This window comes from Salmo trutta, chromosome 15 (assembly GCF_901001165.1).
Source record: "Salmo trutta chromosome 15, fSalTru1.1, whole genome shotgun sequence".
Classification (NCBI taxonomy): domain Eukaryota; kingdom Metazoa; phylum Chordata; class Actinopteri; order Salmoniformes; family Salmonidae; genus Salmo; species Salmo trutta.
In genome coordinates, this window is record NC_042971.1 from 42,780,700 (window position 1) to 42,805,781 (window position 25,082).

General features: G+C 40.7%; 1 protein-coding gene across 1 annotated transcript in view; it reads right to left on the minus strand.

Annotated features, from left to right (window-relative positions):
- Positions 1-1,848: 1,848 nt before the first annotated feature.
- The window catches only part of LOC115149109 (RNA-binding protein Musashi homolog 2-like), a 256,896-nt gene continuing 233,662 nt past the window's right edge, over positions 1,849-25,082 (minus strand). Inside the window, exons 8-11 of the mRNA XM_029691634.1 lie at positions 18,429-18,608; positions 12,893-13,047; positions 9,024-9,094; positions 1,849-6,899 (exon numbers count right to left, since the gene is read on the minus strand). Of these exons, the coding sequence (XP_029547494.1) occupies positions 9,053-9,094; positions 12,893-13,047; positions 18,429-18,608 (377 nt within the window). The 3' untranslated portion in view covers positions 1,849-6,899; positions 9,024-9,052. The remainder of the gene's footprint in view (positions 6,900-9,023; positions 9,095-12,892; positions 13,048-18,428; positions 18,609-25,082) is intronic.

Genomic DNA, 25,082 nt, shown 5'->3' on the forward strand with positions numbered 1-25,082 from the left:
GCAATCAGGGAAGAAGGGCCTTGGTCAGGGAGGTCACCAAGAACCCGATGGTCACTCTGACAATGATCTAGAGTTCCTCTGTGGAGATGGGAGAACCTACCAGAAGGACAACCATTTCTGCAGCACTCCACCAATCAGGCCTTTATGGTAGAGTGGCCAGACAGAAGCCACTCCTCAGTAAAAGACACTTGACAGCCCACTTGGAGTTTACCAAAAGGCACCTAAAGGAATCTCAGACCATGAGATACAAGATTCTCTGGTCTGATGAAACCAAGATTGAACTCTTTGGCCTGAATGCCAAGCATCATTTGTTGAGGAAACCTGGCACCATCTCTACGGTGAAGCCTGGTGGTGGCAGCATCATGCTGTGTGGATGTTTTTCAGCGGCAGGGACTGGGAGGCTAGTCAAGATCGAGGGAAAGTTGAAGGGAGCAAAATACAGAGGTCCTTGATGGAAACCTGCTCCAGAGCATGCAGGACCTCAAACTGAGGTGAAGTTTCACCTTCCAACAAGACAACAACCCTAAGCACACAGTCAAGACAACGCAGGAGTGGCTTCGGGACAAGTCTCTGAATGTCCTTGAGTGGCCCAGCCAGAGCCCGGACTTGAACCCGATCTAACATCTCTGGAGAGACCTGAAAATAGCTGTGCAGCGACGCTCCGCATCCAACCTGACAGAGCTTGAGAGGATCTGCAGAGAAGAATTGGAGAAACTCTCCCAAATACAGGTGTGTCAAGCTTATAGCATCATACCCAAGAACACTTGAGACTCTAATTGTTTCCAAAGGTGCTTCAACAAAGTACTGATTAAAGGGTCTGTAAATGTGATATTTCAGTTTTTTTTAAATTTCATATATTTGCTAAAATTTCTAAAAACCTGTTTTTGCTTTGTCATTATGGGGTATTGTGTGTAGATTGAGGGGGAAAAAACGATTTAATAAATTTTAGAATAAGGCTGTAACGTAACAAAATGTGGAAAAAGTCAAGGGTTCTGAATACTTTCCAAATGAACTATATATCCAAATTGGACTTTAGCAACCACATTGTGGGCCTGTTACAATACATAAATCATGACGGATTTTACAAATATCCACTTTGTTAGATCAGATTTGTTGAACGTGTTCCAATCCGGTCAATGGAATGTGTGCTTCCATTGACTCCTTTACCGCATCTCTGGAGTTTTTGCCTGCCTGGTGTCATCACCAGGCGGTATATGAGTAAATAGACCAATAAGAAAGAGTTCCAAACCTCTTTCAGCTAGTTTTCAATTTTGCCCTCCCCACTCAGACCACTCACAGACCGTCATAGCAAAATTCTTGCTTGAGAAATTGCTCTTTGCTATTTTTGTTTATTTTTTACAATTTTAATTGAAAACAATCACAGCAAGGTTCTTAATTATTTGTTATTGAGATAAAAACGGCAGCATTGGACCTTTAACAGTCATCCATGATGTATTACCTATGCAAGACCACTGAACATGGTCCAGTTTGAATTTTGAAATAAATGCAATTCCAAAAGAGCACACTAGCATGAGAGAAAGAAGTTGATGTCCATTGATGGATATCCATGGTCTTACTTATTATTATGCAAAACTATTCAAATGTAGCTGTAGTAAAATAGTAATAAAATACTGTGGACAAAAATAGTTTTGTCTGATTCTGTACAAAACTAGGCAAAAATGTACATGCATGATTGTATAATTCCTTAAACGCTGCATTTAATATGAGAATGTTGAAATTATTTGAATATTGAGACAACATCAAATTTAATAGGACAGACAAAATTAATAATACAATATTATTATAACAGTTAAGCAAATCAAAAATAATAATGAAAACAAGGAATAAAACAGTTTATTTTTTTATTTTTTTTTCCAGACAGACACATCGATTTCTGGACCACAGTAGAGGATGGAAACCTTTCACAAACATTTTTTTCATCATTATTATTATTTGAAAATACAAATATAAAATTATACTTTCCACATCTGAGATGTGAGAGACCCCCATCCATTTTAGTTTATGTTACAATAGGGCTTGAGCAAGCCATACAAGAAGACCTGAAAGATGCTTTCAGACGTCAGTCAGTTCTGTCAGTCTCTCGCCGTAAAAAGTCTGTTAACGTTAAAAAATGGGCAAGTGTTAGGAATGGGCAAGGCAAATCAGGAGCAGACAGCAAATTAGTGAGGATAGCTCAGTGGAAGGCTGCTCCTCCACACTGGAAAACAGTGGATGTTACGTGGCAGGACAATAGCCTCATTATGCTGTGGAGTCGTAAAAGACTGCTCACTTTTCCTCATACGTTACTACAGATTGGAATAACAACCGTGCACTCTGATCCACACAAGTTAAGAGTATCCAAAATATACCAGAGGATGTTTCACTTATTGGTTAACAGTCATTCATAATGTATTACCTATGCCAGACCACTGAACAAGGTCTATTTTGAATTTTGAAGACAATGCAATGCCAAAAGAGCACACTAGCTCACCATAACGTTGACTCTTTTGACAGCGAGGGATGAAGACAGTGTTGGCTACTAAGTTATACAAACCCAAGGGAGATCGGGCTTTGCTGTGTCTAGAATACAGAGGGATCACTATTCTCATCTAGTCAAACATGTTCACATGAGGGATATACAGGTCAGACACATAACATAACATGTATGTACTGTACACAGACTAATGAACATGGGGGAGATGGTGATTCATGGATGATGGCATGAAATGATTGGCCATTGCCTAGCACTTGCCTCAAGATTCAAGTTTAAATGAACACGGTAGTACACTCCAAATATCAACACCTTCCAGGTCGTTTTTTTTTTTCTTTTGGATTTTTTCTCAAACCAACATTTTTCCAATGGATTTGTTAGTATAGTAAGATGTGTAACATTCATCAGCTGTAAACTGCTGTCAATGAAAAAAAAATCCAGCAACAGAGGCATGCTACCTTAAAGTCCAAGCTTATATTGAACACAGATCAAAGGGGAATGAGCTATTTAAATGGGATGACCAGCCTTTACTTTAATCAAAGGAGATGCCTACTATAGACTAAGATCCTCAAGGCATTGAAATGGTATCATAGGCTATAGTATATGCTACTCATATCTATTCAATCCAACTGCTAAAGACCTTTATGTAGGGCCTGGACTGCTGATTTCATCCTGCCAATTCCACTTACATTTCATTTCTTTGTGAACATGTTGTTTGTGAACATGTTGTTATGGACAGTACATCTATGAACTGATTACTCTACGAGCTACTATTTTATTATCAACTCCTGTATAAGTCGAATTGAATTCACCCATAATATTTGACTTTCTCTGTCGTCCAATTAACTAAATCCTTGACAAAGGTCGAAATATATACATATATTCAAGTGCTGCAAACTATTACGAGTGAGAAAATACATGGATATCTAAGCTTACATGTACATCCCCAATTGTAACCCCCCCCTCCCCTTACTATACACATTTCAGTTTTACTAACCAACTGAACTACTGTTTGAAGACATTCAACAACAGGTGAACTAATTGAAGACAATCTTCAGGAGTATCTCAAGTTTATGCCGTCTTGACCACCTTCACTAGTTAAGAAACAATCATTAGAAAGATTCATTCTGTGTCATCTTTGCTCCAAGTATGTAATGGCATCTAAAAGCTAGATGACCTCAAATTCTTTCCAAAGGTTGTGACGTAATAAGCATGTCTGTCTAGATCTGTGAGAACAACATTAACAGACAACATAAACCTAACTTTGATTAGAATAAAGCGCTGGTTTTCAGGGACTAAAAAAAGTATTCACAAAAAGTATGTTTTTATGAGTAAAATGAAAGGCAGAAACATTTCAAAAACAGAGTGGTATCCAAAAATAGCAGAGCCTTACAGGCATCTGGGATATAGTGTAAAAACATTCAAAGATATTACAGTTTATTATTAGTAGTAGTGTTATGATTATTAATATTATTATTATTATTATTATTGTAGTAATCATCATTAATATGTTAGAACTTTCTAAAAATATGTTTTTTTTTGCTTTCGCATAAAATATTTTTCCTAATTATAGCTTGTGTCCCTCTTAAAAAGTAATCAAAAATAAACATTTTGCATATCTAGCGTTAACATTTAAGGTAGTATGACACACCCCTTTCAAACATTCAAGGGAGGGGATCCAAATAATGCCTTGTAATAAAATTCCATCTTACAGCAATTTGATTCTCTAGAATTCTTCTATGAGAGCTTTGGTTAGTTGAAACCATGTGAGATCGGTAAAGCACACACACACAAAAAAAAGACATACGAGGAACAAATGACATGGAACTGCTATTAAAATAACTGTTTGCAAATTTATGTCAAACTTTTGATAATAAGAGAAAGTTCTATCCTTACTGGTCATAAATCCACTAATAACTACAAGTATTATCTTAATTACATAACATCTACGACTAATTACAAGGAGATAGAGGAGAGTAAGCGAGCGAGAGAGAGGGGAAGAGAATGTGACAGAGAAAGGAGAGAGGAAAAAGCCAGAAAAAGAGAGAACGACAAAGAAGAGCATAGACCACTACACTGGTATCAAAGACAGCACTCTGTTACAAGTTCATTGTTCTGTTTTTTTTGTGATTTTTTTTTTTTACACACTATTTAAATATATGGATGATCAACAAAAGATTGTATGTGGTGACAGGGAAGGGAATGGAAAGAGAGAAATCGATGGATGCACAGTACATTTTAATAATATCATATTACAATTAGTAACCACAAAAATATCAATAAAATCGCCTGATTCAAAATTGAAATCAGTGAAGAAGCATCTTTTTCTTTTTTTAAAGTTTTGTATTTCTTTTTTCCTTTTACATTTGAACATTACAATGGTTCTCTTCTGTTTTGTCATTTAAATTATTACTTGATCATATCTCCACATCATTCAAAAGCATCCAGCATTTTTCTTCACCTGGTTGTTCTGAACCAAAGAGCTAATGAAATGAAACATCAGGTGAAATGAATTATCAAATACATTTGCAGCAGGAAAAGTACATCAGAATATACACCACTCATTCCATCATCATGTTTACAAATCTTACTGCACTTTAAAGCATGTCGTTAAATGTCTCTATAATTGAGTAAAACCTGTCCCTACACATACTGTGTAAGAAATTAGCGCAGCAGCTATGGTTACCAGGATGAATAATTTATTCAGTGTCTTCTATTGGCTGGATCTAAAATAGCATCAATATTTTAGATTAGAAGTTGGCTTACACAATACAATGAAATCCAAAGACATGACCACAACACATTGGTAGTAATTAATCAGTTAATTGCTATTTGCCAAGCTGTTTGTGTATGCCTATTCTAGAGGAGCAACATCCAATAATCCTTCATACTTCACCCCAGAGACAGGACCATTTTAAATAGCCAACATATACATGTGCAAATAGGAAATGGCCTGTTCTTTCTTTACTGCTCACAGTGCAATGATTTATAATTTTTTTTCCATTCAATGTTTTAATCTATTTGCCACTAAAATAAATTAAACCTCTCAACAATTCCAAGGTATAACTCACAGGGCTGAGGTATGGTATAAAAATGTTTGCCTTCCTAATTCATTCAAAAGAGAACTGATGGAGTCCCAAACTTAAGAGGAACAAGCAGGAGGAAACAAACAACAACAACAAAACAACAAACAACAAGTTGAGTTTTTCTCTCAGGAGTATAAAAGTGTCTGGATGCGCAGAGTACTGTAAAATGCTTAGGCTCAAGTTCTATTCTTCAACACTAAGTACAGTGTGCTTTGGATTAAATGATCACTCAAATAATATTGATCTCTTAAATAACACTTGGTTAGACAAAAGATACCAATGATCTTCTATCCATTTTAAAACTGTGCGCTGAACTCACCACTTGTAAATGCACTGGTTTGACACTTGTAAAGTTATTCAGCTTGAGTATTTACAGAGCAAGCCATCAGTGTTCAAATATGTTGTGTCCATCACTGGGGTAGTCACTGTCTCTGAGCAGTAAAGGATAATAGTATTTGTTTAGAGCTTTTTTTTTCTATTCACACGCTAGAACATTTCTTTGACACACCATCACAAAAATATGCTATTCTCTCATCGAGTTGGTTATATGCAATGACTGGAATAGTATTTACAGTTACATTTCTTTTTCTTAAGTCTTTGAATTCACAATGTATTTATATGAAATGTTTTATAGAATACATATTTTTTTCTAAACAACAAAAACAACACTTGTAAAAAAGGACCATAAAAATATTGGAGTCCTCTTTGTATTGCCCAAAAATAGGTAATTATGGTTAACAATGAGACATCACAATAATTAAAAACAGCTACTAAGATTTATTAGTTAGTTACCCTCTCGATTTTCATTTGAAATGAAATGGATGTTTTTTTCCCAAGACTTTCCACTTTGGATTTCTTTTATGTGCAAAAAGACACCTAAAGCTCTGATATTTTTTGATTAAACGAATTGGTACCAAATGTGAACACATTACTTCGTACATTCTCGACTATGACCCCCGAAGAGAGAAGCAAACCATTTACATACACTACAAGAGAAAATCAAAAAATGACACAAATAATTAGGATCAAACCAAAATGCCTCTCTGTAAAGCTAATCAAACAACTAATAAAAGGAAGGAAAAAAGTGAATGAAATCGTCAAGAAATGTCATAACAAACCAGGTTGTCAGGTTACAGGTTTGGATTATGGTACAGCAGTTTTCTTTTCTTTCTGAGATGATTTTTTTTTGAAATTATTTTTTGATGTGGTTCCACCATTTCTCCTGGGTGATGCTGTAGTGCTTGAAGTTGGATGACATCACCTGTACACAGAGCCAATTAGAAGGTTCGGTCTGTCTTCCCTTGACCACCAGATAGACTCTGCTGAATAACACAGATGCAGTGGAACAATTAGGAGCATGTACATTTCAATAGCACAAAACATGAGCACCTAAGCTTCACCATAACCTAGCGTACTAAGAAAACAACATGAGCCTCGTATAACAATACGTTGTTTGCTACTATACTAACAATATGCGTGAGTCAGTGAGGCATATACAGTATATACACACAACCACACACGCACGAGACCACAACTGCATTCTACTATAGTGAGGTCATCACAAGCACAGCTATCAGGAACTCATTCTCCCAGAATTCCAGTTTACACAGACTGCATTTATTACTGTTGCTTTCTCTTGCCTCATGCACTTTGAACAGCATCAGAGTTAAGGAGGGTGCTAATTGAGTGTGTTCAATTATATTACTGAGTTTCATAACTGGAACATTGGCTATTACCTTCAGATGACTCCCTAACCAACAACGTCAACCACAGGCAATAGGCATTACACTGAATTGACATGTCATGTGCGTGCTTTATTTGACACATTGGCCTGAGTGATGCATTGTATGTAGACAGACCAGGCTTCAAAAGTGTTAAGTCCCTAACATGTTTTGAAATATTTGGGTGGGGCAGTAAGGACAAAATACTAGTTGCCTTGCACGTTTCCGTCCCAGATTACAAACTGTACTGTACAGTAAAAGTGAATGGAGAACAAACCCAATCATCTGCCATTAATGCAAACCAGAGAAAGCAACAGTACACAGTCAATTAATCCAAGAACATCATTATTGTTATTCCATTTATGTAGGCCTATAGGATTAGTGGATACAGTCAATCAGGGAGGACAAGTTCCACAACCAAAGCTTAATCATGTTGTTTTGTAAAAGCATGGGCTTGTAGTAATTTGCCATTGCATGCATTTAGCTTATTAGACATATTAAAAAAGCATGTTTCTGTTTCTGTACCTGTACAAGTTTGTAGGATGGTGAGGTGAAATAGAGGGTTACTGTATGTATTGTAGGATGTTTGTAGGATGGTGAGTTTGTAGGATAGTGAGGTGAAATAGAGGGTTACTGTATGTATTGTAGGATGTTTGTAGGATGGTGAGTTTGTAGGATAGTGAGGTGAAATAGAGGGTTACTGTATGTATTGTAGGATGTTTGTAGGATGGTGAGTTTGTAGGATGGTGAGGTGAAATAGAGGGTTACTGTATGTATTGTAGGATGTTTGTAGGATGGTGAGTTTGTAGGATGGTGAGGTGAAATAGAGGGTTGCTGTATGTATTGTAGGATGTTTGTAGGATGGTGAGTTTGTAGGATGGTGAGGTGAAATAGAGGGTTACTGTATGTATTGTAGGATGTTTGTAGGATGGTGAGTTTGTAGGATGGTGAGGTGAAATAGAGGGTTACTGTATGTATTGTAGGATGTTTGTAGGATGGTGAGTTTGTAGGATGGTGAGGTGAAATAGAGGGTTACTGTATGTATTGTAGGATGTTTGTAGGATGGTGAGTTTGTAGGATGGTGAGGTGAAATAGAGGGTTACTGTATGTATTGTAGGATGTTTGTAGGATGGTGAGTTTGTAGGATAGTGAGGTGAAATAGAGGGTTACTGTATGTATTGTAGGATGTTTGTAGGATGGTGAGTTTGTAGGATGGTGAGGTGAAATAGAGGGTTACTGTATGTATTGTAGGATGTTTGTAGGATGGTGAGTTTGTAGGATGGTGAGGTGAAATAGAGGGTTACTGTATGTATTGTAGGATGTTTGTAGGATGGTGAGGTGAAATAGAGGGTTACTGTATGTATTGTAGGATGTTTGTAGGATGGTGAGTTTGTAGGATGGTGAGGTGAAATAGAGGGTTACTGTATGTATTGTAGGATGTTTGTAGGATGGTGAGTTTGTAGGATGGTGAGGTGAAATAGAGGGTTACTGCATGTATTGTAGGATGTTTGTAGGATGGTGAGTTTGTAGGATGGTGAGGTGAAATAGAGGGTTACTGTATGTATTGTAGGATGTTTGTAGGATGGTGAGTTTGTAGGATGGTGAGGTGAAATAGAGGGTTACTGTATGTATTTTAACAGAATAAAGGAGAGGTGGAATTGGAGTAACAGAGTAGAGGTAAATCTACAGAAAAGACTGCTAAACAATATAAATGGAATATAATACCTCCAATAAGATGGCAACCGAACACCTGTTCAATGGTATCCATTTGTAAAAGCTGTCGCAATCAACGGGCCCTAAAAGTATACAGTTAGTACCTTTGTCAGTATGCATTTCAAGGAAAAAAAGAGTGAGTACATTGTATTGTATCCATTTTGTTCGTCTAGCATGAATGGGTATTCTCTGTTCCTGTTCATCATTTTGATCACTAAAGCAACAGACAATCATCATAAATCAAATCTGTGTTTTATTCTTAGGGGGAAGAACCTGTCCCTTGTAGCATTTTACAGATTCCAGTGTGCTCCGTCTTACTCAGTGAGGGTGTTTATACTGTTATTCATTGATCTTCAAAACCCCACAACTACAGGAGGTCAATTCCACAGGGTGACGGAATGTTCACATCTTCTAAATGATTCAGTTCATTCTAATGAGCAGATGGAAGAGAGCTTGAACTGAGTAAAAAGCTACAAGGGTGATTGAAAGAAAATATGTCAAATGTATCGTTAGGAAAATAGAGACAAAACAGAGGGAGCGCTTGAGAAGAGGGTGAATAGAGGCAAATTCAAGTGCAATGCGTTTTGAAGAGAAGAACTACAATCCCTCAACACAGTAAAGGTCATAGGGGCCAGCCCAGCCAACTACTGCACAGGGCCTAAGGACCTGTGAGGGACATAAGATTTCACTTTTTACATACGTATACTCATTCATGCCAACATAAACAATATTAATCAATTAAAAATCAATTCATGCAAAAGCTACTTAGCATCGTCATACAAAATCTTCCATAATGATCAACCCGTTCTGCAGCGGCTCCCCATTGTGTTCGAAGTCATTCTGCATAACGCCAATCAACCACATTGTCTGAACCATATCAGTGAACTGAGACACTGACACAGCATTCTTAGAGAGCAGAAACAACAGAACGTCAATGAGTCTTTTCTTTTAACTGAGCCAGTTATCTAGCTTCTCATCTGTCTATTGTGTCTGGGACAAGTTAAGGAAGTGTCGGTTTAAATAAACGCTTCAATGAAACACACAAAAAAAGATCTAAAATGTTCATTAGCCATTCATTCTCTTTGTCATCTTGTTCAACTCAAATTCAAGGGGACAAATGAGCATGAGCCCAATCTATTATTGGTTATGACACAGGAACTGTTCTAGCATTGACATCGTCTGACGTCTCTCTAGTCAGTGCTATTACACCAAACTAGGAGATCGTGTGGCAGGTCAAAGTGACTGAAGTCATCCATGAGGTTGTAACCTGTCAAGTTCCAATATGTGATCATTTTGGCTGCATGTAACACAGAAATTAATTTAAAAACTGCATTTTAGTTCTGAATCATTTCCCTTCTTAATGTTGTGGATAGAGACTTCATCTGCCTGCACACTGAAGGTTGCCACGGCGATTCAACGGTTCATTTCACTCTGTTCGAATCATTGAGTCATTTTAAGGTGGATTAGGTTGACTGGAATTTAGTACAACTGAAGTAGAAATTAAAAACACATTTCACAACCCTTTTTTCTTGTGTAAAAAAAGTATATCTGCATCAAATATATCATATCTCCCTTCAAATGTACTGTCAAAATACAATTTAACATTGTTAAAAGGGCCTTCTTTTCATCAGTGTTTAGACAATGAAAATATTCTCATCTTCACAACAAAAGTTGAATCCCATGTGCAATACTATCAATCCAAATTGATTGAAAGCACTGTCAACATTTATCTGGGTCAGCTAGACTATGGATACAAAATGGCAAAGGTTAAAACAAAATAACCCAAAACAATGGGCGCAAGCAGGCAATTTAAAACATCCATTCTAACAGTGTTTTAAAGAATTTTCTGCAATTAATCTTGTTCAATGGGCCTACATTCCTTTTATACTTTCATGATTACTGTTTTCCTTAGTCCTCAGAGTCCTAAGTCTTTCTGAAGCAGTTTATTCCCAGAGAATACATCCAAAACTAAAATCCAGAAAACAACTCCTGACATTTCCTCTCTCTTTCTGACTCGCGTAAACTAGGAGACACTAACAAGCTGGTGTCAGGTTGAACAAGTTCACAGTGTTTAAAGAGACAGGTGACAGGCAGCGAGGGATACAAACTCAAGAGAATGCAGAAACTTTGGCAGTGCCAATTTAGCAGAGACAGTTCAGTAACAAGATTTAACATTGAGCAAATGAAATGGTTTCATAGTGTGTGTGTAAGTGAACTTCAGTCCTTCAGTAAATTCTATAACAAACATGCTCTTTCTTTCTAAATTGAGACCGACAAAGATTCAACCAATCAGACATGGCACAGCTGACAACCAATAAGGAAAGCTGTGCTCTGCCAGAAAAAATGCCAATTAAATGTATTTTTCTGCAACGTTGTGCTTTTGATGGGATATCATGTTTCAGTTTCACTTGATAGATACAATGTTGGCAATTTGCTAATTCCCTCTAATTATAACAGTCTCTTCCTCAATTGTTTTCTGCATTGTTTTATTTTTGATAAAAGTCTGATATTGTTGACAGGACAAAACACCAGCCCTGTGATCTTCACCAACTGATTGATTCAGTCAAATCTCATTCGATCTTTTTAAAAGTTTGATTGACACCACACGTCATACAGCTCTGAAGTGTAGTTAGTGGTGAACCCAGTCACAAGTAGAGAGGGAGTGCAGTATGCATTGCCTCCTTGTAACACTAACACACACATACATTATGTACAGTGCATTCGGAAAGTATTCAGACCCCTTGACTTTTTCCAAATTCTGTTACGTTACAGCCTTATTTAATGGATTAAATAAAAAATAATCATAATCAATCTACATACAATACCCCATAATGACAAAGGGAAAACAGGGTTTTAGATTATTTTGCTAATTTATAAAAAAAATAAAAAACAGAAATACCTTATTCAGACCCTTTGCAATGAGAATCGAAATTGAGCTCAGGTGCATCCTGTTTCCATCGGTGAAGCACGGTGGTGGCAGCATCATGCTGTGGGGATGTTTTTTAGCGGCAGGGACAGGGAGACTAGTCAGGATCGAGGGAAAGATGAATGGAGCAAAGTACAGAGAGATCCTTAATGAAAACACTCAGGACCTCAGACTGGGGCGAAGTTTCACCTTCCAACAGCACAACGATCCTAAGCACACAGCCAAGATAATGCAGGAGTGGCTTCGGGACAAGTCTCTGAATGTCCTTGAGTGGCCCAGCCAGAGCCCGGACTTAAACCCGATCGAACATCTCTGGAGAAACCTGAAAACGCTCCCCATCCAACCTGACAGAACTTGAGAGGATCTGCAGAGAAGAATGGGATAAACTCCCCAAATACAGGTGTGCCAAGCTTGTAGTGTCATACTCAAGAAGACTCAATGTTGTAATCGCTGCCAAAGATGCTTCAACAAAGTACTGAGTAAAGGGTCTGAGTACTAATGTAAATGTCATATTTCACTTTAAAAAAATAATAATCAAAAAAACTGTTTTTACTTTGTCATTATGGGTTATTGTGTGTGGATTGATAAGGGAAATATATATTTTTAATCAATTTTAGAATAAGGCTGTAACATAATAAAATGTGGAAAAAGTCAAGGTGTCAGAATACTTTTCAAATGCACTGTATAAGGACAGCAGTCTAATCGGCTAGACCAGGGGTGTCAAACTCATTCCATGGAGGGCTTATTGTCTGCTGGTTTTAGTTTTTTCCTTTCAATTAAGACCTAGACAACCAGGTGAGGGGAGTTATTTACTAATCAGTGACCCTCATTCATCAATCAAGTACAAGGGTGGAGCGAAAATCCACAGGCACTCGGCCCATCGTGGAATGAGATTGACACGTTCGCGCTAGACAGACAGAACGGTCAGTGAACAGAGAAGGAGTACTGTACTCACTGCGATACTGTGGCCGAAGCCGGCGCCAGCCTGGGGGCTAGCAGCACTGATGTAGTTAGCCACATTAGAGTCCTGGCCTCCAGGGCCGTACAGGTCGGCTACAGGCCCTGGGCTGTTGGCACCTGGGAAGCCTCCAGGACGAGCTGGGTTTCCCCCTGTACATAGAGCACAGCGGGGGGGGGGGGGGGGGGCAACAATTCAGTTCCACCGCGGTCCTTCACAGAGCACAGGTGATAACTTATATGTAGCTAGTTCATTCTGAGTCATTCTTCCACAATATAGACATTCACATCCAAGAATACATTACTGAACTCATATGTCTGAGAAGAGGTATATTAATCAATACTATAATTAAACATAACACATGAGTAATTGGAAATGCCATTTGAGGCCTGTTTGCACGTGAACTGCATTCATTTTGTTGGGGATTGACAGAAGAAATGTGGCAGGCTTGAGGCGGCAAGAGCAATGTAAAAGATGAATCCAGTATGATATTCTAGAGATATCTACATGCTACGTATACTATACAGTGATAACACTCACACCACAATCATGCACAATAGAAACTGTAAGCAGACCAGAGATACTTGGACCATGCTACCAACTATTAAGGTGTAGTTATGTATGTTGTGGACAAGTGTTCATTTTAATGAAGTTATTGGTAATTATTATAATATTCAAGAGGTGCCATATTGTTAAGGGGGCAGCTTAGTTGCTTTGGATTCTATACTCATGCAGGTATAACATCAGTTGATGTTTTTTTATTTGCCCGATTAGACAAAAACCTGATTGGACAAAACATTCCAAATGGCCAATCATTGCATCTTATCTACCTACAATATCTATCTATTTCATAGATATTTGGCCTGGCCATTTCCTGACTTCAGGATTTCAGTAAACTGCAGAAAGAGTTCTGATTATGTTTGTTAAAAATTCCACTCCAGCAAGAAAGCAAAGGACACAAGTGTTCTACAGACAGAGGAGATATAAACCGTGGGAAATATAGAAAATATAAAAGCTTGCCCTGAGTTTATCCACAGGTACACAATGTGGAGATGTAAAAGAACCGCTCTGTGTGACCTCTAACCTATGCCCCGTGGCTAGGAGAGGGTCTGACTAATAAAAAGGCCTTTTGAAAACCCAGACGCCCAGCGATGGCCAATAACACTGGCGATATAAAACTAAGCCAGAGGGGGGGAGAGAAGGCACAGTGATGTCTTAAAACAGTATAACTGCTACACCACTTCAATCTCCTCCGCTGTCAGATTCACATAACCCTCCATCTCACCCCCATTGAGAAATAAACCATGAAAATAAATGCAGAAATTAAATTATAAGGAAAAGAGAAACACTCTGTGGAGTTCTGAGGCTCTTGACTGTGGCATATCTCCTACAAAAATGGAAAGTTGATCTGTAGGCTATGTGTTTGGAGTTTAATATAGAAATATATACATGATGCTAGATTTTGAGCTCATGAGGCTAATAAGATCTGTACTGTACAGGGATGCCTTGCATGGCACTTCAAAAACAAGCTTTAGATGCTATTGAACATGCAAAACACACACCCTTATCAGATGCTATAGTCCTTCAGAAGTTGTGGCACATCACTTTATCTATACTAACTCTGTGAGGAGCACAAAGTCCCTCCTACAGTGGGTTTCTTCCTAAATGTAAAATGAGAACCTGTCCCAGAGCATAGAGATCTACTGAGGGATCCATTCCTATGGCTGGCCTCACGGCTCTGGTCTGTATGGAACAGCACTTAATAGACTTGCTTATTAAGCAATTACAGCTATTTTCAGTTTAAACGGTAATCCTAATTTCTTATAATTACTGGATTCTATTGAACGGCGCACAGCACCGCACCTCAATGGGAAACAGGATTTATGCTTTTCCTTAAACCTTGGGGCTACATGACCTCAGTCATTAAGTTTAATAGCAAAACATGAGTTACACTTATTGGGGTTGACTGGTGGCTTAGTGGCGCCCATGCTAATTTAACGAGCCAGCCTTTGATTACACAGCATTTTTAAAGACACAGGTGACTCATCTATTCCGCACCAACTCCACTCGCTGGGGTCTTATTCATGTCACTTTGTATGTTGTTTCTGCTCTGACAAAGTGTTTGTGTGGATAAGGGAGAAAGGTGCTGATACAAATGTAATTCTATGCCTACCCTGCTTTCCTATTTTCAGCAAAAATAACATTAACTCTGAAAAAGTAGGTTCAACAAAAAAGCAAACCTGGTGATATTTGTTGATACGACTGTGTCTGTGAGACTGGGGTGGGTAGATATGAACAAACATTCCCCAGGAAAACACATCATTGGGGCTTAAGTATCTGAGCAATGACAAAGCAGGAGGTCAATAGGATGATGTTTATCCACTGTAGTATCATATGGCTATGCTTCATGTCCTGTAATTGGGTCTTAATAACTGAAGCAGTTTGTAGACTGTAGTTTGACTGGTGTGATCACGTCTATTGAGTTGCACTTTAAAATACATCAATGTATTCACAGTCTGAAAGCACTTGGGGCTACAGGGGAAGCATTCCCTCTCAGGTAAACAGGGGTGGAGGTGGTTTACAATTAACATTCGCCATGAAAGCATTTCTATTCAGACTGGCAGTTACAATTTTCTCATTTCCTCGTGGCTGGGCGTCTGTCTCAGCTTCCCTACCTTTACCCACAGGGCATCATTAGAAAACCAGGAGGAGCCATTCACAATGGCCCTTTACCAAATGAGGAAAGACACAAAACACTTCCTCTTCTACAGCCAAGCACAGAAAAAAAAGAGTCAACACACTATACAATTCCCCACATTCAGCACCTTGGCGTTTAGATGTAGACCCTCTTTTCTCTACAGCTGTGTGTGTAATCAAAGCCCACTTATCACCACTGTGTGTAAATGGAGAAGTGGCTGTAGGCCTGCAGTCCTGCCATCTTCCTGTGAAGCCCTAGGACACAGACAGACAGTGGAGTGCTCAAACCTGAAGGGATCCATCCCAATGAGTCATGCAGACAGACAAATCTCCACCCAGAATGGGCCGGCCTCCAAACCAGGAGATCTGTGTAATCCTCGCTGTAAAGCACGGGGCCTAAAGATGTCTTTTCCTGTCTGCTGCCAAAGCCAATGAGGCAGGACTAGTGAGGAGTACAGGGATGGACTGCGGGGGGCCTCAACACCTGCCACTGCCTGCTGGTCACCACTCCTCCACTCCACTCCTTCATTGGTACAATAGAGTAGGACTCTACAGAGCAGTGACGGCACCATTAGTCAGTCTGGTTGGGTCATCATCATCAGCAGACATCATTACTGTCTCTAGTCTACATGGCCATTTCATCTGGACGGGAGGATAAGATCTGGTCAGGAGAGAGCCACACCAGTAGTCAAACTCACTTTAGGAAGTCTAGCATATTTTCAGTGATATCATCTGTTTCACTGTTAGTAAGATTGTTTTGAAGAGCGACACAACAAGAACATACAGTGAGTCCAGCATATCTACTGTGGATCAGATCAACAGCACCAGGCTCTCTGCCTGACATCCCCTGAGCTGGGGTCAATAAGGAACACTTCTCACACGTTTTCCTCTCAACATGGTTGTTCTCATGTACACTTACTCCTCTCAACATGGTTGTTCTCATGTACACTTACTCCTCTCAACATGGTTGTTCTCATGTACACTTACTCCTCTCAACATGGTTGTTCTCATGTACACTTACTCCTCTCAACATGGTTGTTCTCATGTACACTTACTCCTCTCAACATGGTTGTCCTCATGTACACTTACTCCTCTCAACATGGTTGTTCTCATGTACACTTACTCCTCTCAACATGGTTGTTCTCATGTACACTTACTCCTCTCAACATGGTTGTTCTCATGTACACTTACTCCTCTCAACATGGTTGTTCTCATGTACACTTACTCCTCTCAACATGGTTGTTCTCATGTACACTTACTCCTCTCAACATGGTTGTTCTCATGTACACTTACTCCTCTCAACATGGTTGTTCTCATGTACACTTACTCCTCTCAACATGGTTGTTCTCATGTACACTTACTCCTCTCAACATGGTTGTTCTCATGTACACTTACTCCTCAAAATATGAAATGTCATTTAGTGAAATGACATGTTTTATCAGGAACAAACCTATGACCAAACGAATAGCACATGCTGACCCTGAATGTGGTTTAAAATGAGGGTAATCAATTGAAATTAAATTGTTATAGCTACGTATTTTCTGTAGAGAAAATGGCATAGAAACACAATTGTTTTCCACTGACTTATTGGATGCAACATATAGTTTCACTATGTAAAGAACACAACCTTGAGAAAGACACACCAAATTGCAAAGGTAAATGTCAGCGCTTCTGCAAAAAGCACACACTGATATCATACTGAAACATGCCACTTGTAATGTAATAGCTAAATGATGCATATGACTGCACTAGGATGTAATGTTACTATAATCTATGCACAAAACATGTCTTCTGATTGCCTAGTTGTTCGCAGAACAATTATCCATCACTCAATAATTTACAATACACTCTCACTGACTAACCCTTTCACTGACTAACTCTTTCACTGACTAACCCTTTCACTGACTAACCCTTTCACTGACTAACCCTTTCACTGACTAACCCTATCACTGACTAACCCTTTCACTGACTAACCCTTTCACTGACTAACCCTTTCATTGACTAACCCTTTCACTGACTAACCCTTTCACTGACTAACCCTTTCACTGACTAACCCTTTCATTGACTAACCCTTTCACTGACTAACCCTTTCACTGACTAACCCTTTCATTGACTAACCCTTTCACTGACTAACCCTTCACTGACTAACCCTTTCACTGACTAACCCTTTCACTGACTAACCCTTTCACTGACTAACCCTTTCACTGACTAACCCTTTCATTGACTAACCCTTTCACTGACTAACCCTTTCACTGACTAACCCTTTCACTGACTAACCCTTTCATTGACTAACCCTTTCACTGACTAACCCTTTCACTGACTAACCCTTTCACTGACTAACCCTTTCACTGACTAACCCTTTCACTGACTAACCCTTTCACTGACTAACCCTTTCACTCTCCCAGTCAGTCAGTCTTTCACTCTCATTCAAATGTTGAAATCGAAAAGGTTCAAATGTCCAGGTGGTTGAATTGGGTAGATAGGGACATAAGCGAAGTAAATGAGAGCTTTCTCACAGAGGACAGAGTAGTCCAGTCCCCTACCTCCCATGCTCTGTGTATGGAGGAAAACATACAAGTCCTCCCCTTGGAGCAAGCAGGGGCATGGAACAAACTTCACAAATAAACAAAAAGTTACATTGAAAATCAAAAAGAAGGAATAAACATGCAATGCATTGCTGGCAAGACGTTCATCCTTTTCGCATTTATTTCTTTCCTCCTCAAAGACCAAAAAAAAAAAGTCAACCAAAAAACTGCATAGATCATCTGTATGGAGGAAACTTCATGAGTCAAACTGAACAGTCCAGACGGTGGATGAGAGAGATGCACATACAAACCTGGGCTCTTAAACTGATCCGGGCTGTGCAGGTGCTGGAGGGGGGAGTTGCAGGCGGAGGTGGCATGCTCACTGTGCAGCATCTGAGCCGCCTGGGGCCCCAGGGAGCCATAGTCCGCAAAGGAGCAGGGCGCCCCCCTCTGGTCACTGGGCGCAGAGTAAAACCCGTAATCGTGAAAGCCTGAGAGGTACAGTATAGGTTGGGGAGGGGGAGGGGAAGGGACTCCATCATTGTGGAAAACGTTTGGTTTCATTGTTTCACAGTAGTCAATGTCCAGACTCATAAGCATGGCATGGTGGTTGGTGTGTGACACTACTAATGAGGGGTTCATTTGGCTGAGATACATTGTGTCCTCTCCCTGCTCTCCCTCCCCAGCAGATCCTGCTGCCAGTCTGAGTGTCTGAGGTGTAGGAGTCTGTCAGAACCAGGGTAACACACCATCCCTCTATAGGGAACCCAACCTCTTACTGGAATTACATGGTTGACTGTCTAAGATAATAGGATTGTTGACTGTCTAAGATAATAGGATTGTTGACTGTCTAAGATAACAGGATTGGTGACTGTCTAAGGTAATAGGATGTTTGACTGTCTAAGGTAATAGCATTGTTAACTGGCTAGTAACAATCATAAGACAAACAGTGAACTAGGAGCTTTCTGAGGTAGTAGACTGGCTGTCTCTAAATCCTATACATGAATCAATCTAACCTGATTCCCTCACATTGTCCTGCAATTCAGAGAGAGGGATGAAATTGGAGAATCATTAAAAACACAGGTCAATACAGCTTTAATTTGACGACTACAATGCTTACTGGACATATCTGATGTAAACACTCATCATTCAACGGGAGGAAAATGTAGAATGCGTACAAATCAATAATTAATTTCATGCCTCTGATTTTGAACCACTACTACTACATATTGAGGTCTATGCATGTGACATTTTCTTTGGGTTGGATAACAAAGAGACACATTCATGTTTACTGACCATTAACAAAAGGCAGGGCTCCAAAACACTCCACACTTATTGGACCATTCAAATGTGGCCCTCATTCAACACAGATGGAGGATTATCAACGCTTCAGAAATCGTCATTCAGCAATAAGACGTGCTGACATTTACTGCTTGTCCTCTTAATCTGAGACAAGCTGCTCTTATAAAGAGAGCCATTAAAGGCAATTGTTCCCTCTCGCACCTCTTCAATATGGGGAGTTAATCCACTCAAGGAAAAGCTGAGATTGGCGTCAGCGGCTCTTTTCATGGCAGGTCTCCCTGCTGTGTGCTTGTTTTTTATTTCAGTCTCCAACTGAAGAGGCGATCAAAGCCGTGCCACACCTAGACCGCCATAATGAGCTTGTCAGCAGCTGCCAAATGGAATCTAAACACCAGGCGTGTTCCTTAGCCGGCGCTTTAGGGCCTCACAGTTTCACCGCGCGCTACTCGGGCTCCATTCCCACTTCTTAAATAATGGGCTCCTGAAATGGCAGACTTCCAGTCATGTACAGTAAACCCTGAGACGTGGAACAAAGCTCCATAACGCAATAACCCCTTTACATCTCTCTTAAGCAACTGCTACGGAAAACCGATCAGTCTTTACCAATGAGGAAAATGATGACAACTCAGAGAAGGGCAGCGTTAATGGGAAGATAAAGGAATGAATGAGTGAATGGGTCGATGCAGGAATAAAAAAGAATGATAAAACCGTACTTTCACCTACAGTTGAAGTCAGAAGTTTACATACACTTAGGTTGGAGTCATTAAAACTCGTTTTTCAACCACTCCACAAATTTCTTGTTAACAAACTATAGTTTTGGCAAGTCGGTTAGGACATCTACTTTGTGCATGACATAAGTCATTTTTCCAACAATTGTTTACAGACAGGTTATTTCACTTATAATTCACTGTAACACAATTCCAGTGGGTCAGAAGTTTACATACACTAAGTTGACTGTGCCTTTAAACAGCTTGGAAAATTCCAGAAAATTATGTCATGGCTTTAGAAGCTTCTGTTAGGCTAATTGACATCATTTGAGTCAATTGGAGGTGTACCTGTGGATGTATTTCAAGGCCTACCTTCAAACTCAGTGCCTCTTTGCATGACATCATGGGAAAATCAAAAGAAATCCGCCAAGACCTCAGAAAAAAAATTGTAGACCTCCACTAGTCTGGTTCATCCTTGGGAGCAAAAAAGGGGGACGCTTGCAAGCCGAAGAACACCATCCCAACCGTGAAGCACAGGGGTGGCAGCATCATGTTGTGGGGGTGCTTTGCTGCAGGAGGGACTGGTGCACTTCACAAAAAAGATGGCATCATGAGGTAGGACAATTATGTGGATATACTGAAGCAACATCTCAAGACATCAGTCAGGAAGTAAAAGCTTGGTCGCAAATGGGTCTTCCAAATGGACAATGACCCCAAGCATACTTTCAAAGTTGTGGCAAAATGGCTTAAGGACAACAATGTCAAGGTATTGGAGTGGCCATCACAAAGCCCTGACTCAGTTACACCAGTTCTGTCAGAAGGAATAGGCCAAAATTCACCCAACTTATTGTGGGAAGCTTGTGGACCCAAGTTAACCAATTTTAAAGGAAATGCTACCAAATACTAATTGAGTGTATGTAAACTTCTGACCCACTGGGAATGTGATGAAAGAAATAAAAGCTGAAATAAATCATTCTCTCTACTATTATTCTTACATTTCACATTCTTAAAATAAAGTGGTGATTGTAACTGACCTAAAACAGATCATTTTTTACTAGGATTAAATGTCAGGGATTGTGAAAAACTGAGTAAATGTATTTGGCTAAGGTGTATGTAAACTTCCGACTTCAACTGTAAATCTTTCTAACCTAAGACAAGTCTTCCCAAACAAGTCTAGAAATGAGAGAATGTCAAGGAGCTGTTATGACTCCAGTGGTGTCAGACAGAGCTGTCTCCTCTCAGTGTGATAGAGAGAATATGACAGGACCCAGGGACAGTTGCTGAGTCACCAGTGATCTGCACTCAACCCTCAGTCCATCTCTGTATCTCAGGTTTGGAGGCTCCCTGGCTGGCTGCTGTCTGTCTTTCTGTCTGTCTGTATATCTGTCTGTCTGTCTGTGCCCGACTGTCACACGTGTGGCCATTCAGCATTCTGCACGTGCTCCAGTGACATTAAATCCAGCTGCACCTCCTCTGTACCCCACACCACAGCCATGCCACTAACCACAGAGCCAGTACTCCCAGGCAGGGACAGTCTCTTACGCTTATCAACAACCTGGGAGACACTCCCTCTGCAGCACGGGAATGAGGACTCTGTGAGGAGGACGGGCCAGGTTGAATTATGGACGAGGGCATTTGACAGGGTCACTGCTTTTCTCTGAAGGATGTGCTCTCTTCCGGGACTGGGAAAAAAGGATAAGGGAGCAAATTTCCTGAGTGTTCCACCTCCTTATCTTCACCCCTGCCCACCATCCTCCTTTCTTCTGCCTGTGCTATGGAATGCCGCCTTCAGGCGACTTTCACAGGAGATATGCATTCAGCCCAGCTTTAATCGTTAAGGACACCAGGAGAAAACTAGGGACACTTGTGTTTAATCCGTTTGTGACATCCACGCTAATAGCTGTCCGTCCTTGAGTTTCCGAGGTGGTTTTCCCATGCTCATCTCTAATTAGACAAGCTTCCTCTGCTTCCTCTCCTCTTCCTAATTAGATCTTTAACAACAAACAAGCAGCGACCTTTACAAAGGCCTTGCCACAATCTCCCCCATTAGTTAAACGGCTGAGAGGTGCTAGGCTGAGGGAGGGGAGGGAGGGGGAGGCCCTGCTTTGTCCCTGGCCGAGCCACACCACCCGTGCCACATCCGTATGGTACCGGCTGCCAGGCCCCCGACAATGGCAGCTTCCTGTTGCAATCTGCATAATTCCGCCAATTCCAGGATAGCGGGAACGACAGGACACGAAGACGACATCCACAGACACAACAAATACACATGGCGGCTTTGTTTGCGCTGACACGGACAATTAGTCCTCAGCTGCTGGCATGAGGCCTCTCACTGCCGGGAGGGTCTTATCTAATAAAGCCAGGCAAAATTACTTTTATTGTTCAGGTAGATTGCTTCTAATGATAGTGCCACCAGTGGGAGAGGATATGAATAAAATTAGGCTCACTGAAAACGCTCCCTTCTATGGACCAAAGCTGCCATCTGGGAGAGGCAGAATAGCTTGATTATCTTCCCCAACTAATTTTCTTTTCAGAGCAAACAAATGATTTAAGCTACTTTCACTTGGGCGAAGGTGAGAAACAGAACGAGAGTGAAGAAAAGTGGCTGAACATCAAAGATGTAGAAATAATGGCTTTCCTTTGATCATCCTAACAGACATATGTTTTTTACCAAGCTGTTAGAGAGGGCCTAATTCTCCCATTTCTCTACACTAGCGCATTTCTGGTGGGGGATGGACGGGGGCTTGTATATGTGTGTATGCATACAATCCCTGTGGTGCTTTGGAATAAAGCTCATTATAAACTACTGTACTGTATTTCTATATTAAAGGAACATCTGGTCCAATCAATGGAACTACCACAAATGAATAATAATAAACCAGGATGGAATATCATATCGCACAATTACTTTTTTCTTAGAATAGAACACAATACTGCATGTCTCTCTGACCACTTTAACATGCAAGGAGCATTCACATATTACCTAGACCCTTTCTCAGTTTTTGGTCTGTAGATAATAAATGCATTGTGGCTATCAGTACTCACCAGTGTGGAACATAAAAATGTACATTCTGATTGAGGTGACTGAGGACAGAAACGGTGCCATAAAACAATGCTTTACAGACAGTCACAGCACTGAAAGCCTTCTACAATAACAGTACGTGACTATTCAACTGAGGAGGACACTGTGCTCCAGTGTAATACGTCTTTCCTTGGTCTTTCATGGTTAGGTAAAGGTGGATGCTCAGACACCTGCGCACTACCTCAGAGATGTGCACTAGAACCCTATACTGAGGAGTTTAAACTGGACATGGGGTCAGTGGAGGGGACACGCACACGCACACACACACACACACACACACACACACACACACACACACACACACACACACACGGATAGATCATCATCTCTGTAGAGTGATGTCTCAGGTAGGCTGGGCAATAGGCCCCCACAGCTGCAGCAGCATCACTGATCATATCTGTTATGAGCCTGAGACCATCCCATTATTAATATTCACACCATCTAACTGGAACAATGGCCCCTTCTTTGGACTTTCTTTTTCTCCCCACACTGGTCTAATTGGATGTAATTACTCATCTACAAAACAAATTAGCAGGTTGAGGTTGCCTTGGCGACCAGATCAGGCAGCCCAGCAGTGCGAATCGTTCGTCGAGCTCCATTTATACTGATAATTATCCCTCTCTTCTCCCTCCCTCTTTGCCACTGGCCAGGGGCTGCTGGGGTGGGAGTGGGCAGCTCTCGTCGGCCAGCTCAGAACTTACTGCCCAGGGTTGGAGAGGCTGCATCTCTCATAACATACTGCCTTCACGAGGGTGGCTTTCTTCAAGTAGATATATGCTCCTGTGTCATTTCCACTTTGCCAGATGACTGCCTCTAAGGAGCGATTCTAAACCACTGCCTTGAAACTTGCTACTTTACTCATCTCTTTGGAGAAAACAGACAAAGAAGCCCATCATGTTCATGGTAAAACGTAGGGGATATTTCCTCAACCACTTTAGAGAGAGGACGAGGTGTTTAAGAGTGCACAAGTCTGTGATTATCCTGACACTGAATTCCCCAAAATACACACAAACACTCACACACACATTAATACACACACACACACACACACACACACACACACACACACACACACACACACACACACACAGTCACTGGCGCACACACACACACACACACACGCGCACACACACACACACACACACCGTCACGCGCACACACACACACGCTGTCACTGGCGCACACACACACACACACACACACACACACACACACACACACACACACACACACACACACACACCGTCACGCGCGCACACACACACACACGCTGTCACTGGCGCACACACACACACACACAAACACTCACACACACATTAATACACACGCACACACACACCGTCACTGGCGCTCGCACACACACACACGCTGTCACTGGCGCACACACACACACACACACACACAAACACATTAATACACACACACACACACACCGTCACTGGCGCGCGCACACACACACACGCTGTCACTGGCACACACACACACATTAATACACACGCGCACACACACGCGCACACACGCACACACCATCACTGGCGCACACACCGTCACTGGCGCGCATGCGCACACACACACACACACACACACACACACACACACACACACACACACACACACACACACACACACCTAGAGCAATGTTTGCTCCCAATCATCCCTCCCTCTCCCCTGCCCCCTTTGAATTCCTTGGAGGCTATAAGCACACATCACACCACAGAGGATGTCAATATACCTGTCATACGGCTTCCCAAATTAGCTTTGAATTTCACAGCAACTGTAATTAGCTACTTTATTTCCATCGATGCCATTTTAAAAATAAAAAACTGCCGCTTTCTGGGCTGCTGAGACTATCTTTCACTTTCCATTTGAAATAG